Source organism: Lampris incognitus, chromosome 21 (genome assembly GCF_029633865.1).
Source record: "Lampris incognitus isolate fLamInc1 chromosome 21, fLamInc1.hap2, whole genome shotgun sequence".
NCBI lineage: Eukaryota > Metazoa > Chordata > Actinopteri > Lampriformes > Lampridae > Lampris > Lampris incognitus.
In genome coordinates, this window is record NC_079231.1 from 13,392,783 (window position 1) to 13,409,152 (window position 16,370).

The following is a 16,370-nucleotide window of genomic DNA, read 5'->3' on the forward strand; positions in this document are numbered from 1 at the left end:
GCCTGAAAACGTTTTGATTATACCGTGCTACCAATCAAAGAAAACCCCAAAAACATCCTGTGTCCTTTCAGCGGATAATTGTTTCCCTAGCAAAACTCATTAAATCTGATACTTAAATTAGAGGGCAGTCTACTTTCATGCTCTTAGGGTATGTTTCTTTTTGGGGTTTTTTTTTTGTTGTTTATTTGCAGAATCATATTAGTGTTGTAATAAATTCTGTTGAAATAATTAGTGGACTACACTCTCCCCTGAGGAGCCTTTGGCTACCCAGCTGTTGGCTTATCGCCTTGGTATTCATGGACGAGGCTGACATTTTTGCAGCTCGCCAGTGGTCTACGGGGGAGTTAGGGGGCTATAACAGAATATAAGATGCAAAAAACAAAAAGGATGTTCTCGTAGTCTATTTTGGGCATGTCCAACTCAGCACACTGTCCTGTGCAGTATCTCCGAATAACAAAAGACGTTTCCCACCCAGATATCTCACTTTGAGCTAGGGACGTGTGGGGTGGTCCCAGAGGTTGGGGATTGGGATGCGCTCTGGTAGGTGCGCAGGAGGACCTTGTGCTTGGTGGCAGCCTCTGTTCGACGGCCTTGTTGTTCCACCAGGAACTCTTTGAGCCGGCTGGTAGTGAACGTGAGAGTCTGCCTCCTCAGTTTCATCAGGTAGGAGTCCTGCAGCCAGGCATGGGTGAAGCAGTCCTTGGTAGTTGGACGAGCCCTGTCAGATCATATTCAAATGGTAAATCAAGCACAGGGCTTGCTTAAAACAACTGAGGACAACGACCTTGTGTATCTAAAACTGAGGAGCATGAAACTGAAACTCACTTGGCCTAACTTGACATCTTTGCTCAGTGGTTACAGGTGTTTGGGTCTAAAGCGTGCCATGGAAAACAGTGCCTCACTGAATACACTAGCTTGACTTGAGATGTTACTCTGAAATGCACTGAACATTTTGCAATTTTGGAAAAAATGATTTCTCACATCAGAAGCCTTTTATCCTATTTATTTTTTTATGTGCATAGTTCATGCTTACAAAACGTGATCAGATACATGTGCATTTTCTTTGTAAATGCACATGTATACTGCTCATTCTTAATACACATTGGAATGGTGTATCAAAAGGGGTTTAAAACTTCTTTTCCCTGAGAGTGCAGCTTTGTCAAGTTTTACTGAAGATTAATGAAAGAAGGCATACAATAAGATCATTGTGTGAATTTATTCCTGCTTTACATGCACATTGGTTAGTTTCATGCACTTGAAATTAAAATTTAACTCACAGTGTACTTAATTGTGGGGGACGAGCTGTGTGTGTGTGTGTGTGTATGTGTGTGTGCGTGCGTGCGCGTGCGTGTGTGTGTGTGTGTGGAGCAGCACTCACCAAGGGTAACTGCTCAGCATCTTCTTCAGAAAGGCAGAGGCACTTTGGGACACGTTGGGGTACAGTTTTGTCGGGTCAAACTTCGCCATCTGGATTTTGGATTCTGTCTGTTGAGGGTCTTCATGTTGGAAAGGCAGCCTCCCGCTAAGCCTGGTCACACAGACGACACACAGACAGGTGACTGATGAGTGTCCAAGACAAACAGTGTCCACCAAGACCTTTATTTAAAAATAGTCAGGATTTGAAAAAACATGGCACCTGCGGTGGTCAAATGGTTGCTGACGTGAAAATGCAACTCACTACTGGGTACGAATTAAGTTTTTAGCTACGTTGAGCCATTTATACCAACAAGTAGCTAATTGATAAGTTTGTATCATTAATCTGATGAAAATATTAATTAATGAGTTTCAGCAAACCCTATCCCCATAAAAATGCATACATACGTACATATTATTTTGGAATGAAAATAAACATTTCGGGACATGGTGGGAGGTACAAAGATAATACACACTCACATAATGTAGGTGACAACCCCCAAACTCCACACATCAGCAGGAGGACCCAGCGCCTCTCCTTTCACCATCTCAGGAGCTTGGGTCGCATGTGGGTAAAGGTTCATGTGGGGGGGGGGCATTTGCAAAAAATGTTAATAGTCAGCAATATCAAGCCACACTATTTATGCAGACAGGACATGTTTACATCATCAACATTTAATTTAATCCTTCGTTTACAGTAAATACAAAAAAAATGAATAAGAATTCGTCAGAGAAAATGTATGAAAAGGAAATTCCAGTAAATCATTCAAGTTAGCTGGTCCGAGCAATCTTGCAGCCACGCCATCTACCATGTACTACCTTTACCAATAACCCCCAAACACCCCGCCGCCACCACCCCTTCAAGTGCTAGTCCTCACCCATGTACTCCAGCGTCCCGGCGTCTGAGTCCTGCTGTTTGAAACTGAGGGGGTTGAAGCTCTGGGCACTCCCGAAGTCAACGATCTTGATGACGTTCAGGTTGGTCACCATGATGTTGTCCGGCTTGAGGTCCAGGTGGAGGACGCGGCGGTTGTGGAGGTACTCCATGCCCTGCAGGGTCTGCACCAGGTAGCCCACCACGTCGTCCTCCGAGTAGCGAAACCTAGCGCAGGGTGGATGGGATTAAAACTTGAACGTGTCTGTCATCTTGTCATGTTATGTTGTGAAATGTTATGTTTATGCTATTGCTTTGAATTGTTTTAGTGGCAATATAAGAACAAATACTATACAGGGAGATGTACATTTACATAAAAACTCTATGTATCTTTATTTGTACGTGCATACATTCACTATGTATGCAAATAAGTAATTATATTGGGCTAGTAAGTTTATGCGTGTACATATCCATCCATCCATCCATCCATCCATCCATCCATCCATCCATCCATCCATCCATCCATCCATCCATCAAAGGGAATTTGACTGAGCATACACAACCACAGCCTTTTGTTGTCAAACAGCTCAAATCAATGAAGAATTTTACTCTGTTCGGGTAAGAAAAGAAATTGCTGTCTGGCTGGCAGGTGAAAATCCTCACCACTTGAATTGTACCTGTGTCTAAGTGTCTGGGTCTGTGTGCAAATGTGTGTTTGTGAGAGAAAGGAGACAGGTAGTCCAGATGCAGAGAGACGGGTCCTACCTGTCTACGAGACTGTAGAGCAGCTCTTTGCCCGTGCAGTACTCTACCACCAGCACCAGGTAACGCGGCGTGACATAGGCTTCGTGCAGCGCCATGATCCTATCGTTGTGCAGGGATTTGAGGATCTCGTACTCCTTCAACACCGCTGGCTTGTTTTCCTGGTTGTAAGGAATGATCTTTGCCATGTAGACTTTGCCAGTCGAGTTTTCACGGCATTCCCGAATGACTCCGAATCGACCCCTGGTAATAGGAAGACCGACACCTTCACTAAATAATAGTAGTGTGAGATGATCCATTTTACATTACATTAACATTTACTTATTACGAAAACGCTTTTATCCAGAGGGACTCACAAGAGAACAGGCACTATCGAGTGCTATACAGTTATCATATAATCTCGTGCAAGTGCGCCTTAGAGCATCAAGAAGTGGGGAATAGGGGAATTTCAGTACAAAGTAGAAGTAAGGAAAACAGGCCAATCATGCTGTCAAGTGCAAGTAGAAAAGGGCTCAATAGCCACCAATAGTAATGGTATCTAAGTAAGTATGGGCACAATAGTAACAGCCTATGTCAGTACATATTCACTGCTTATTATTGCCAAAAACCTGTGCAAAAAAAACCCTCCAAGTTCCCAGACTCACTGGATACCACAGCTTTTCTCACCTGCCTTTCTCTTCAAGGAAGGTGTAGGGTTTTTGGGGAACCCCCTGTCGCAGGGCAGTGGAGGGCCCGCCATGTCCTGTCGGGGTCACTCTGGCGGAGGCGCTATCGCTCTCACCGATGGGGCTCAGGCTGGACACCTGGAGCACTTGGGGGGAGAACGAGGGAGCCGGTATGGGTGTGGGGACGACGCGGGCAGTGGCAGCCGGGACGTAGGTGGGCACTGCAGCCATGACGGGTTTGGTTGGGGTGGAAAGAGGGGAGTGGTGCTGGGGCGGTGGGGATACAGACGGGGTCTGGGTCATGGGCGGCACCACGTTGATGGGACTCTGGGGTTTCGGGAGGACAAAGGGTGGGGGAGGCTTGACTGCGGGCGTAGAGGGCAGATTTAAGTTTGTGCCGTGAGGCTCCTGCGTGACGGGGCTGGCAGGCGATGCGAGCGTTGTTGGGCTGGAGGTGCCTGGAGGAGGGAGGGGAGCAGGGGCGCCCGCCTCTTCATGGGAGGCGGCTGAGGGGACGGGTTTACTGGGAGAGCTGGTGTGGACCGGTTTGAGTGAAGGGGAGATCATAGAGGAGGTCCCCGTGGGTGCCGGAGGAGCTGGGACTGTCTTTACTATGGCCACGGCAGGAGATGTCCCACCCCCTATGAAAGCAAACAGGCCAGTTTACATGGAATATAGGTGAACTTCAGCTTTGTGATTTCTTCAGTTCACAGCAAGCTGGCTGGTACCAAAAGTATGTTGTACACATGGGATTATTAAATATAGTAAGCCGCCAAACTACGCTAGATATCAGTCACCACTTTCAGACTCTATGGGGTTTGTAACGCTTAGTCTTCCACATTAGAAATGAAACTGAAGACCACCTGGTCCAGTTCTTTGTTCCACATCCTATGGAATAACTCTGAATTACACCCTCATCACATGCATGCTTTGTTTTCTATTTCAAGCTTTACACAATATGAATGCAGTGCGTTGCTAATTTAAGCTAAAGCCAAAACAAATACAGTGGTGTTTTGCCCTACACTGCAGAGCAACTCAGAAAAACACACCATGGTCACGTGTTATGAAGGTGATGCTGGCGTTACCTGAGGAGTCCAGGCTGACCTTAGCAGACCAGTTGCTGTGAGGCCCCTGTCCGGCCTTGTTGACGCAGGCCACCCGAAACCTAAAGACGCCCCCTGCTGGCAGGTCTGTGACATTGTAGTAGCAGTCTACCACTCCACTGGCTACGATCAGCCAGTTAGTATCTCCTGCAAGGAGGAGGGGAGGAACAGCAAACAAGAGGAGGAGTTGGATTTAATTTGGTTTCAGGGCTTTAGCTGGTGGAGCTTGGCATGGCAACTGCAAGAGTGCCGGTTTAATTTCCACCAGGGCCGACCGCACTAAAATTGATATGTGATGTTATTGTAGAGCCAAGTGGTATTCAACCATATGCTGTGGGCGTAGGCGGGTTTTCTTTCCAACCAAACACCAGCTGATTTCATTATCCATGTATTCAGCCATGTGCAAAACACCTCTGGTTTAAGAAAATAAAATGTTGTTCGGCACGGTCGGCGCAAGGCAGTTTGGATGAAACCATTCACAATATCACATTTTAGATTTGCAAGAGTACGAGATCTGAGTCTCAGAAGGTAATTTAGTCCTAAAAGATGCAATCTAAAGAAAAAGAGCTGAAGAATAAAAAAAAAGAAGAAAAAAAAGAAAGCCAGCTTACTGTGAGTGACAGCAGCAGTCACTTCACATTACCAGTGTTTTCAGTGTGCGATGCGAATAATTGCTTCATGTTGACACACTTAACACTACTGTTGTGGGGGGAATGGTGAAGCTGGAAAAGGAGTTCATCACTGATGTGACCCAACACAAAATCTTGTTAATCCTCACTGCAAAATATTTAGGCATACACAAACAGTTTACGACTCAGACGGTCTGCTGAGAAACCATTCAGCAAAATGATTAGGTTTTAGTCCCGGTGCAGGCATGATGAAAAGAGAAAAAAAGTGCGTTCAAATGTAAATTAGATATTGGCACATTCTCCTCTTAATGGGGACGCAAACCGGCGGATCATAAAAATCGTTTTAAAAAAAGGGCTGGAGGTAGATTAAAAGAACACATTGCTTTACAAATCCATTAGGCCAAAACACCAAATAAATGCAAATATAACATCTGCCAAAAATCTTTCAGTCTAAATGTGAGTCACCTTATTTTCATTTAAAATATTATGAGATGACTGTGTGATGACTCACTGTTGATGCCCACAAAGGCTTTGCGAGTAGCAGTGTTAACATAGTGACCATGCACTTGTGCACCGAGTCGCTCTGCTCCCAAAGCAGTTTCCATCTACTCATCCAAACCTACAACTCATTAAAGATCTTTCATCCATCCATCCATCCATTATCCAAACCGCTTTTCCTAATTAGGGTCGCGGGATGCTGGAGCCTATCCCAGCAGTCACTGGGCGGCAGGCGAGGAGACATCCTGGACAGGCCGCCAGTCCCGTCACGGGGCCGACACATTCACACCTAGGGACGATTTAGTATGGCCGATTCACCTGACCTACATGGACAACCCAAGGGTTCGAACCCAGGACCTTCTTGCTGTGAGGCGACTGCGCTAACCACCGCGCCATCGTGCTGCCCCTTGCTGTTAGGCACACACAAACACACAGTCCCACAGTAAAGTGAGGTGTAAAGACCTTTCGGTCTTTTTTAAAATTGCTCTTTTCTTTGAATCCGAACCCCTGAGTAGGAGTGCACTGACCCGGCACAGCCATGCCTGATATGACAGCTCGCTAAAAATGGTACGAGCGCAATAGTACAGGATTTTATTTATAGTAGCAAATCACTTGACATCGTGATCAACCCGCTGGTTAAATCCAGAGCTAATGTGAAGTGCCCCTTTGGCTGATAGTAATTTACTGTGTTGATCAAGGGCACCTTGTCTCTCTGGTTAAAGGACATTTTCGAACATCTGGTGGCCTTTCTTGCATCTAAAATTGGTTTGCTGTCCCTGCGAGCCACCTGAAAATGACCTGCAACACTGCAAACCTTTCACAAGCCCCTGAACATCGGTTTTGGATTATTTTCTATCAATTTTTTTAAAATTTTGATATACTATATTAATCCCCGTGGGGAAATTCCTCTCTGCATTTAATCCATGCTAGTTGTGTAGCCAGGAGCAGTGGGCAGCCGCCGTGCAGCACCCGGGGACCAACTCCAGTTCTTTTCCCATTGCCTTGGTCAGGGGCACTGGCAGGAGTAGTAACCCTAACATTTTGATGGTGGGAGGATGGTTGTCTTTTTGATGGTGGGAGGAAACCGGAGCACCTGGAGAAAACCCACCGCAGACACGGGGGAGAACATGCAAACTCCACACAGGACGACCTGGTTGGACAGCTCTGGGGTTCAAACCCAGGACCTTCTTGCTGTGAGGCAACAGTGCTAACCACTGGGCCATCATGCTGCCAATTTCAAAGGCAGAAAACAAGACCTAATTTGGGGTAAAAAAAAAAAAAGAAGAAATGGATGGGGGTGTTGAACAGTTGTATGGATTTTCATGGAAAAATACAGTTCATGGAAACCTCCCTGGGTTTCAGGTCAATGGTCGCTCACCTTCTGTCTTCCGCTCCAGGGTGTAGGTACAGGGGGACTTGATGTCCGCTGGTCTCCAGAGAACCAGGGCTGTATTGTTATAAACTTGGGGGATCTCAGGGGTCCCTGGCCGCTTGGGGATACCTTGAGGAGAGGTGTTTGGGTATACCGGAATTTGGAGAAGGAGGAAGTTATAGACAGAAAGATGGATAAGTAGGAGGTGGGATGGAGAGAAGCAAATCACTGAGTTCAAACTGAACACATGTTGGTGGTATCTTCACCTCCTTCTGATTTTATTTAAACAGCAGAACATGCTACTGCCATCTCAAGCTGTCACCACACATATAATGCCCTCTATATAACACCAAAACTCTGATCCATGTGCTTGTAGAAATTTTCATTTTTGAGGGCCCAAGGTAAAAAAAAACAGCAGCAGGTATTACCTCGGTATCTGAGGTTCAACCAAAGCAAATCTGACACTAATAGCATTATCCCCTCATTTCACGATGTGCTCTCCGTGATGCCGGCCCACCGGTGTGGACGATTGGGCTAGCGACTCAGACACGATGAGCCGTCAGAGGGATTTTTCACACCGCTGAGAGATAATCAGGGGGAGACAAATTGCATCTTGGCTGAGCTGAGCAATTCCCCATGTCCAAAGCAATGCCGGACAAAGTTAAAACGCTGTGTTATTGTACTCGACATCTGAGAAACACATTTGCCACCGGAGCCCTGAAATTCACCTCGTCCCTGTCACTTTTACGAGTAGTCTTGGCAATCGTTCAGCGCCGTCGTTATTTATGGTGCGTCGTTGTTTGAACAAGGCCGTGGATGGGTCGTGGAGTATGACCTGCCACAGTCAATTACAAGAGCCAACCATCTCGCTAATTGCAGTGAGCACCATTCATTTACATTAGTGATGAATATGGGAGCAGGCAAAAAGCCATTAAGTTAATCGTCTGTGAAGTCAGATTAATATTCATATCCTTGGCATTAATATTCACTCTAACCACTCTCTAATTTGAATTCAATTATGTAAAATCCTCAGTGATACATCACATTATGAATATTAAATATTTTTGTGCAGAAAAAGAGGTGGTTCCCCTCTTAGGATGGCTCACTCCATGTAGCCTCACCCATTCATTTTATCTGGAAGAATGACTTGCCTCAACTAAATACAAATGCAAAGTGCTAACCTTACGACCTCTTCATAAAAAATATATCGAATATCAAACGACACATTTGTGATCGATGGGTAGTTGCAAAAAAAAAGGTATTTTAATGAAATAATCTTAAATGAACACAGTGACGAGCTACTTACAAGCTAGAGACAATGTGCAGGAGCTGGTGATAGTGGCTAGGGGGTTGGTAGCCACACATTCATAGAGTCCAGCATCCCTATGGCAGGTCTTCATGATCGTAACGAGCTGTCTGCCATCTGGGTGGGCGATCAGGTTGATTCTGTCATCCACCTCCAGTTGTTTCCTGTCTGGAATGCACACATCAAGGTAAGTCAGTAAAAGAGACTTTAACAAACACCCCCCCCCCTCCTTTTTCTTCCCAACTGTATCCAGTCAATTACCCCACTCTTCCGAGCCATCCCGGTCGTTGCTCCACTTCCTCTGCCGATCTGGGGAGGGCTGCAGATACATGTGGAGTTGCCAGCCGCTTCTTTTCACGTGACAGTTAGGAGTTTCGCCAGGGGGACGTAGCGCGTGGGAGGATCGCGCTATTCCCCCCCAGTTCCCCCCCCCCCGAACAGGTGCCCCGACCGACCAGAGGAGGTGCTAGTGCAGCGACCAGGACACATACCCACATCCGCCTTCCCACCCGCAGACACGGCCAATTGTGTCTGTAGGGACGCCCGACCAAGCCGGAGGTAACACAGGGATTCGAACCGGCGATCCCCGTGTTAGTTGGCAACAGAATGGACCGTTATGCTACCCGGACGCCCCAGACTTTAACAAATTTGAAACCTGAAAAATCTGTCACAGAGGAGCTGAATAAACAGACTTGCATCTTATTGTAGGCCTGAGGAATTTCTGTATAATGTCTGGAACAAACCTTTAACCTTGGTACTAATCTGGTCAAAGACTGTCAGTTTCTTTGACATGTTACGCTTTAAAAAATCCTAACGATTGATTTCAATGTATTTTGCACTAATTTTCCTAGACTTTTTTCCAAAGGCTCTGACATAAATGTGAGTGATGTAAATATCCGTACTATACGAGGGAGAGGGGTGAGAAGGGTGGGGGCAGGGCTCTTTTTGCTTTTCTTTTTAATGTTTGTTGTTAAAAAGCAAAAGAAATACACAAATATTACCAGTGCACTATGAACCTGCAAATCTTATTACACACTGTGCAATCCCAATCAAAACATCTTTGCAAAAAAGATGAGTCAGTAGCAGCTCCAAGGTTAAACCCCCAGGACCCCTTCTCTGATCTACAATATAAAAGAGGGAGGCTCTGGACAATCTATGCAAGGATTACACCAAGTGTAGGGATACAAACAAGGCTTTTGAAAAACTGATTTTACAACCCACCTTTCATCCATGTGATCTTCGGATGTGGACTACCAGCTGGAAGGCAACTGAGAGTGACAGGGTCTCCCACCAATAAGACTTGATCTTTCAGCTTGATGTGGAACACAGGAGGGAAATCGGAAACGGTGCATGCTAGCTGTTGCCGGTTTGAAGGATCCTCCTCTTTGGGTCCTGATGAAGGGAGGTCAGATTTGGATGGTGTCTTGTCTCTTTTGCTTCTCGTTAAACCCCACCTATCCCAGCGTGACCGCCTGTCACTCTCCACCGTGTGGGAGACTTTCTCCGAAGGAATGCTAGAATTGGATTCAACAGAGTCCTTTGATGCGCCGATGCCCGTCTGCTTTGCTAGCTGGTTTTCAGGGATACCCATTTCTTTGAGTCCTCGTCCCTCCGACTGGGAATGACGATGCCGGCTAAACAGGGGGGTTTGCTTTCCTTCTGACGCTGTTTCACCTCTCCTCTCCTCAGACTGACTGCGGATTTTCGTGGATATTCCTGCCACCTTGTTTTCAAACTTCTGTCGCATCGCCAGGACAGGAGAATCTGCCACTTTCTTGGGATCCTTTTGCTCCAGATCTTTCCGAATCACCTCCTCAGCACGCGTTTTGGCGTCTTTCTCCTTCCTCTCCTCCGACTTTGTCCTTATTTTGGCAGAAATTCCAGCAACTTTGGATTCAAACATGCGTCGCATAGCAAAAACTGACGATTCTTCAACATTTCTTTTTTCCTTCTCGTTTAAATTCTTCTGCGCCCCTGTGCTGTCCAGCACTTTTGTATCAAGGGATCTGCTGCGCCCAATGGCCCAAGTCACTCTCCGTTTGCTAGCAGATACTTCCGATGTCTCCTGAGGCTTTTCCTCCTTTATTCGCTCTTCTTTTGGTTTCTCATATTGCTTATCAACAGATGATGACCTTTTGGTCCGCATGGAGAATCTCCCGATAAGACCCAGACCTGACCCCTTTTCCACTTCTCTCAAATCTTGAACGGATTTGGATTTCTCCTGCAGTCCCTTGGATACCATTTCAAGAGGAGCCCCCCTCGGCCCTGGTCTGTAAACCTCTTCACCCCCCTCTACCGCTCTCCGGCCCAGCACAGGGGATTTCTCCTCAGATTTGTTCCTGGTAAGCTTCCGAAGGCCGCGGGTCAATGACGACTCCCGCTTCTTAAACCTGGCTTCAAAGACTTCCTCTGAGTCAATGTCCTTGATATCTGTTCTGAGAACCAGCTGGCGAGGAGTGGTGGGACGATCAGGGATGGCATCAGCTTGACGGTGTGTGGTTGCCACTTTGGCAAATACTGCTGGATGTTCTGGTAATGTGGGGGCATCTGTGGATTTTTTCTCTCCATTACTATCAGATGTTACAGAATTTACCACAATGGTTTGCATAACACTTGCATATGCAGATGATGGTTTTCCATTTTTAGGTGTAAGTGCAGGAGAATCCGTGACTGTTTTTGCCTCCTCTCTGTTTGCATTGAACTCCTGGATTTCTTTTGGTTTTTCTTCTTTATCATCTGCCTCTATGACAATTATAGGAGCTAGCACAGAGGGTGATGCTCCTTGTGAATGCAAACTTATTGATTCCAAGTTATCTACCTTCGCTGAGTGGTCTTTGGTCCATCTCTCTGTTATCTCATCTCCCTTCATATTCTTCCCATCTACGTTTTGCTTCTCTTCCAGTTCTTTAATATTTTCATACTTTTCCTCTTGGTCCATTCTTTTTGGGGTAGGTAGTGTAAAGGAAGTGGCTTCCGTGGGAGAGGAAGGAGCAAACTCGAGCATTGTTTGCTCAGTTAATGCAGACATTGACGTTGCCTCTTGGAGTTTCTTTCCCTGTATGCTTCCATGGCTCTGTGATGGGATCTCTAAGGGGGCTCCAAACCTTCTGTGAAGGGGCATGGGTTCAGAATCCCCCTGAGTGAAGGAGGCGCTTTTCCGGAAAACTTTGGTCTTTGGTGTATCTTCTCCAGCACTCTCCGAAGACGCAGCTCTTGCTAGTGTTGGCGGTGCCACACGTGATCTCCTCAAGTTTCGATCAAGTGACCCTGTTCGCCTTTCATCATCTATACCCAGGGTTTCAAAGAGAGGGCCTCGCAACCCACTCATCTTCTTGTCAACACTTCCTCCCCTAAGCAGCCGTTGTCTCATCAGTTCCAGTTTTAGGGCATAATCCTCCTGGTTTAATTTTGTCACCCCGGGGTTCGGGCTGCGATTGGGTAATTCCATAGAAACAGCCTTTTTAAGACTCTTTTTGTTCGCCTCTGAGTCACCGCTGCTGTCTCCTTCCTCTGGATCGATGTGCAGCAGCAGGGCTGAGTCAGCAGAACTGCCCCTCCTCATCGTAGCCCGCTTGGCTTTTATCTGTGAATCCTCCATCTCCACACTGGATCCCTTTTTAAGGGGGACTCGTTTTGTTGTCACTCCTTTCTCATCATCTAGGGACTCATCTTCATCTGTTACTCTCTTATTGGTCCCTCCCCTTCCACCTGCCATTTCTTTGTCCTTTCTAGTGGTCCCATTGAGCCGTCCGACACCATCTTCATCCCCGGGGATCTCATTAAGGGAAACCCGGGAACCAGAGAAGACCATGGACAGTGGCATGGGAATGAAAGGTAGTTCATCCACATCTTCATCTGAGTCAGAGGATGAGGAGGGCGGTGGGGAGCCTTCTTTCAGATGGCGGGCCACAGCAATTGAGATGTGACTGGAAGAGTCGTTAAGGAGCTCTGGGATGGTCCGCATCACCATTTTAGATTTGTAGCTGATCAAGGAACGCTGCGGTCAAGAAAGTGAACAGACAAGAGGGTGGATGGAGAGTGTGAGTTGTAAACATAGTACACATCAGGTATTTCTGGTATGTGTACTATACCACATCTAGTAGCTCTATTTGTTATTGCATGTATAACATACAATGTCTAAAGAATTATGATTGAGACAGTATCTACTGGGAAGATTAGCAATCTAAGAGTGTCAGATTCTCTTCTTTACTATGTGAACATGATAATCATTACTATCATTATAATGTGATGATTACTATTATTGTCCATAATACTGACCACATTATAGATGATTGTGTTCCAGAGTGCCATACCTGCCATCGCCTTCTCGACAAAACTTGCTTCAGTAATGCCGTGTTGATGCTTTTGCTGGATGATGACTGCAACACAAAACAAGGGAGAGGTCCAAATTTCCCTGGTACTCTTTGTCATACAAGTTCTTATTCAGTGATGGGTGGTCCAATACAGTCTAGTGTCTCCTTTGAGTTATAGTTTACCTTAAACCAAGGATGACGAAGGCACTCAACTGCACTGGGCCTCCTAGGAGCAGGAAACAACATGCATATGAAATGTTTGTTTGTTCATTAATTTTTTACTGAAATAATATATAAGCATTGGGCTGTGAGATGAGCAAATAAAAGGGAAGTACGGTGGTAAAGGACACATTTAGATCTCAGAAGCAGGATACTCACAGATGGTCCACCACTAAAAGCTTGATGACAAACCCCTTGGCTTCTTTACAAAGGTCAGAGAACATGCTCTCCTCAAAAGCCACGTTGTAGTTTCTAATATTTAAGGCAGTGGCTCTGTCATTTTCACCAGCAAAAGGAGAAACACCAGTTAAGCTGAAAAGCAAAAAAAATCGTCATTAGAAACATATTTGTTGACTTTTACTTTAGTCAAGCTGTTGTCCAAAGCCATAGTTTCCTTTGACCTTAGATGCTGAGGCCAGAAATGTAAAAATACTATAAAAAAAATCTAAAGAGAATGATTGTGTGTTTCTCTCCCCCCCCCCCTCCTCAATCGAATTTTTTGCCCAACTACCCCACTCTTCCGAGCTGTCCCGGTCGCTGCTCCACCCCCTTTGCCGAGCCGAGGAGGGCTGCAGACTGCCACATGACTCCGCCAATACATGTGGAGTTGCCAGACGCTTCTTTTAACCTGACAGTGAGGAGTTTTGCCAGGGAGACGTAGCACATGGAAGGATCATGCTATTCCCCCCAGTTCCCCCTCCCCCCCGAACAGGGCCCCAGACCAACCAGAGGAGGGGCTAGTGTGGCGACCAGGACACATACCCACATCCAGCTTCCCACCCGCAAACACGGCCAATTGTGTCTGCAGGGACACTCTACCAAGCTGGAGGTAACACGGGGATTCGAACTGGCGATCCCCGTGTTGGTAGGCTACACAATAGACCGCCAAGCCACCCGCACGCCCCTGATTATGTATTTTTAAACGTAAATTCCTCAACTCATAACTAATGCATGGCAGATACACTACCGTTCAAAAGTTTGGGATCACCCAAACAATTTTGTGTTTTCCATGAAAAGTCACACTTATTCACCACCATATGTTGTGAAATGAATAGAAAATAGAGTCAAGACATTGACAAGGTTAGAAATAATGATTTGTATTTGAAATAAGATTTTTTTTACATCAAACTTTGCTTTCGTCAAAGAATCCTCCATTTGCAGCAATTACAGCATTGCAGACCTTTGGCATTCTAGCTGTTAATTTGTTGAGGTAATCTGGAGAAATTGCACCCCACGCTTCCAGAAGCAGCTCCCACAAGTTGGATTGGTTGGATGGGCACTTCTTTGAGCAGATTGAGTTTCTGGAGCATCACATTTGTGGGGTCAATTAAACGCTCAAAATGGCCAGAAAAAGAGAACTTTCATCTGAAACTCGACAGTCTATTCTTGTTCTTAGAAATGAAGGCTATTCCATGCGAGAAATTGCTAAGAAATTGAAGATTTCCTACACCGGTGTGTACTACTCCCTTCAGAGGACAGCACAAACAGGCTCTAACCAGAGTAGAAAAAGAAGTGGGAGGCCGCGTTGCACAACTGAGCAAGAAGATAAGTACATTAGAGTCTCTAGTTTGAGAAACAGACGCCTCACAGGTCCCCAACTGGCATCTTCATTAAATAGTACCTGTTAGAGCCTGTTTGTGCTGTCCTCTGAAGGGAGTAGTACACACCGGTGTAGGAAATCTTCAATTTCTTAGCAATTTCTCGCATGGAATAGCCTTCATTTCTAAGAACAAGAATAGACTGTCGAGTTTCAGATGAAAGTTCTCTTTTTCTGGCCATTTTGAGCGTTTAATTGACCCCACAAATGTGATGCTCCAGAAACTCAATCTGCTCAAAGAAGTGCCCATCCAACCAATCCAACTTGTGGGAGCTGCTTCTGGAAGCGTGGGGTGCAATTTCTCCAGATTACCTCAACAAATTAACAGCTAGAATGCCAAAGGTCTGCAATGCTGTAATTGCTGCAAATGGAGGATTCTTTAACGAAAGCAAAGTTTGATGTAAAAAAAATCTTATTTCAAATAAAAATCATTATTTCTAACCTTGTCAATGTCTTGACTCTATTTTCTATTCATTTCACAACATATGGTGGTGAATAAGTGTGACTTTTCATGGAAAACACGAAATTGTTTGGGTGATCCCAAACTTTTGAACGGTAGTGTAGGTCTAAAAGTATATGAAAGATATCCATACCAGAGGTAAGTGATAACAGCAACAGGCCTGTCATGGAGCAGGAGAAAGGAAGAGACACGAGAGACGGCTGTTAAAGCACATAAAGGGACGAGATTTCCATGTTGTTGCATGTGAAACAACAGCGGCAACAGCCTGCAACTTCCCCTCAGGGAACAGGCGGCTCACCAGATGTCCGTTGCCGTGGAGATGGGAGTTTGGTTAACAATCTCCGGCGCGACGTATTCTGGGGTGCCATGCTTGCAGTAGTACTCCTCAGACGTCTGCAGTTTCATGGCATTGCCAAAGTCACAGATGCGGATCTTGTCACTGCCGGGATGTGCCAGTAAAATGTTTTCCGGCTAGGAAGGGATGCACGCATGAGAAGAGATCTCCTTTATATACATTTCACAGATTATTTTCCTGTAAATCACACAGCACACTTTACTTTAGGGAGTTGTATATAAATAAATATTATCATCCTTAAACAGGAGGAAACTGGATATTTCATTTATACGATTAGCATCAAGTCATCCTTTCAACATTCATCATCCAGTATAGGTCCACCTATTACAAAAAAAATAAAATTTCACTAATTAGATGTTATCATCATATCTTGTTGATCAGTGCAACTGTCTTCACAATGCCAAATTAATGCACGAGGTGCTGTATGTTACTGTTGTTGGGTTGGACAGATGTACCTTAACATCGAGGTGAACAATAGCTTTGTGGTGAAGATAACAGAGGCCTTCCAAAACCTGCTGAACACTGGACCGAATCTGCAAGGCAAAAGAATTCTTCCAGAAGACAAAGTACACGGGCCAGGGGGCACAAAATAAAGTGAAACGTAAGTAATATTATGTAATGCCTAGCGCAATGCAGTAAACAAACCTCAGCTTCCATGACTGTTGTTTTCTTTGCCATTCTTTCCAGCAATTCTTCGTGACATCTTCACACAAAAGTTAAGGGAGAGACAGGAGAAAGGGAAAGCTCGCTCTCACCCAAGTGCTCAGTCCAAGTCGTAGGCGAATGAGAGATGAATTATAAATG

General features: G+C 45.5%; 1 protein-coding gene across 1 annotated transcript in view; it reads right to left on the reverse strand.

Annotated features, from left to right (window-relative positions):
- Positions 1-333: 333 nt before the first annotated feature.
- Positions 334-16,370, reverse strand: part of spega (striated muscle enriched protein kinase a) — a 66,842-nt gene continuing 50,805 nt past the window's right edge. Inside the window, exons 25-42 of the mRNA XM_056301070.1 lie at positions 16,212-16,269; positions 16,022-16,099; positions 15,510-15,682; positions 15,345-15,371; positions 13,314-13,466; positions 13,119-13,161; positions 12,936-13,001; positions 9,844-12,619; positions 8,623-8,790; positions 7,323-7,445; positions 4,800-4,964; positions 3,716-4,355; positions 3,053-3,292; positions 2,292-2,515; positions 1,894-1,969; positions 1,379-1,528; positions 485-718; positions 334-352 (exon numbers count right to left, since the gene is read on the reverse strand). Of these exons, the coding sequence (XP_056157045.1) occupies positions 334-352; positions 485-718; positions 1,379-1,528; positions 1,894-1,969; positions 2,292-2,515; positions 3,053-3,292; positions 3,716-4,355; positions 4,800-4,964; positions 7,323-7,445; positions 8,623-8,790; positions 9,844-12,619; positions 12,936-13,001; positions 13,119-13,161; positions 13,314-13,466; positions 15,345-15,371; positions 15,510-15,682; positions 16,022-16,099; positions 16,212-16,269 (5,413 nt within the window). The remainder of the gene's footprint in view (positions 353-484; positions 719-1,378; positions 1,529-1,893; positions 1,970-2,291; positions 2,516-3,052; positions 3,293-3,715; positions 4,356-4,799; positions 4,965-7,322; positions 7,446-8,622; positions 8,791-9,843; positions 12,620-12,935; positions 13,002-13,118; positions 13,162-13,313; positions 13,467-15,344; positions 15,372-15,509; positions 15,683-16,021; positions 16,100-16,211; positions 16,270-16,370) is intronic.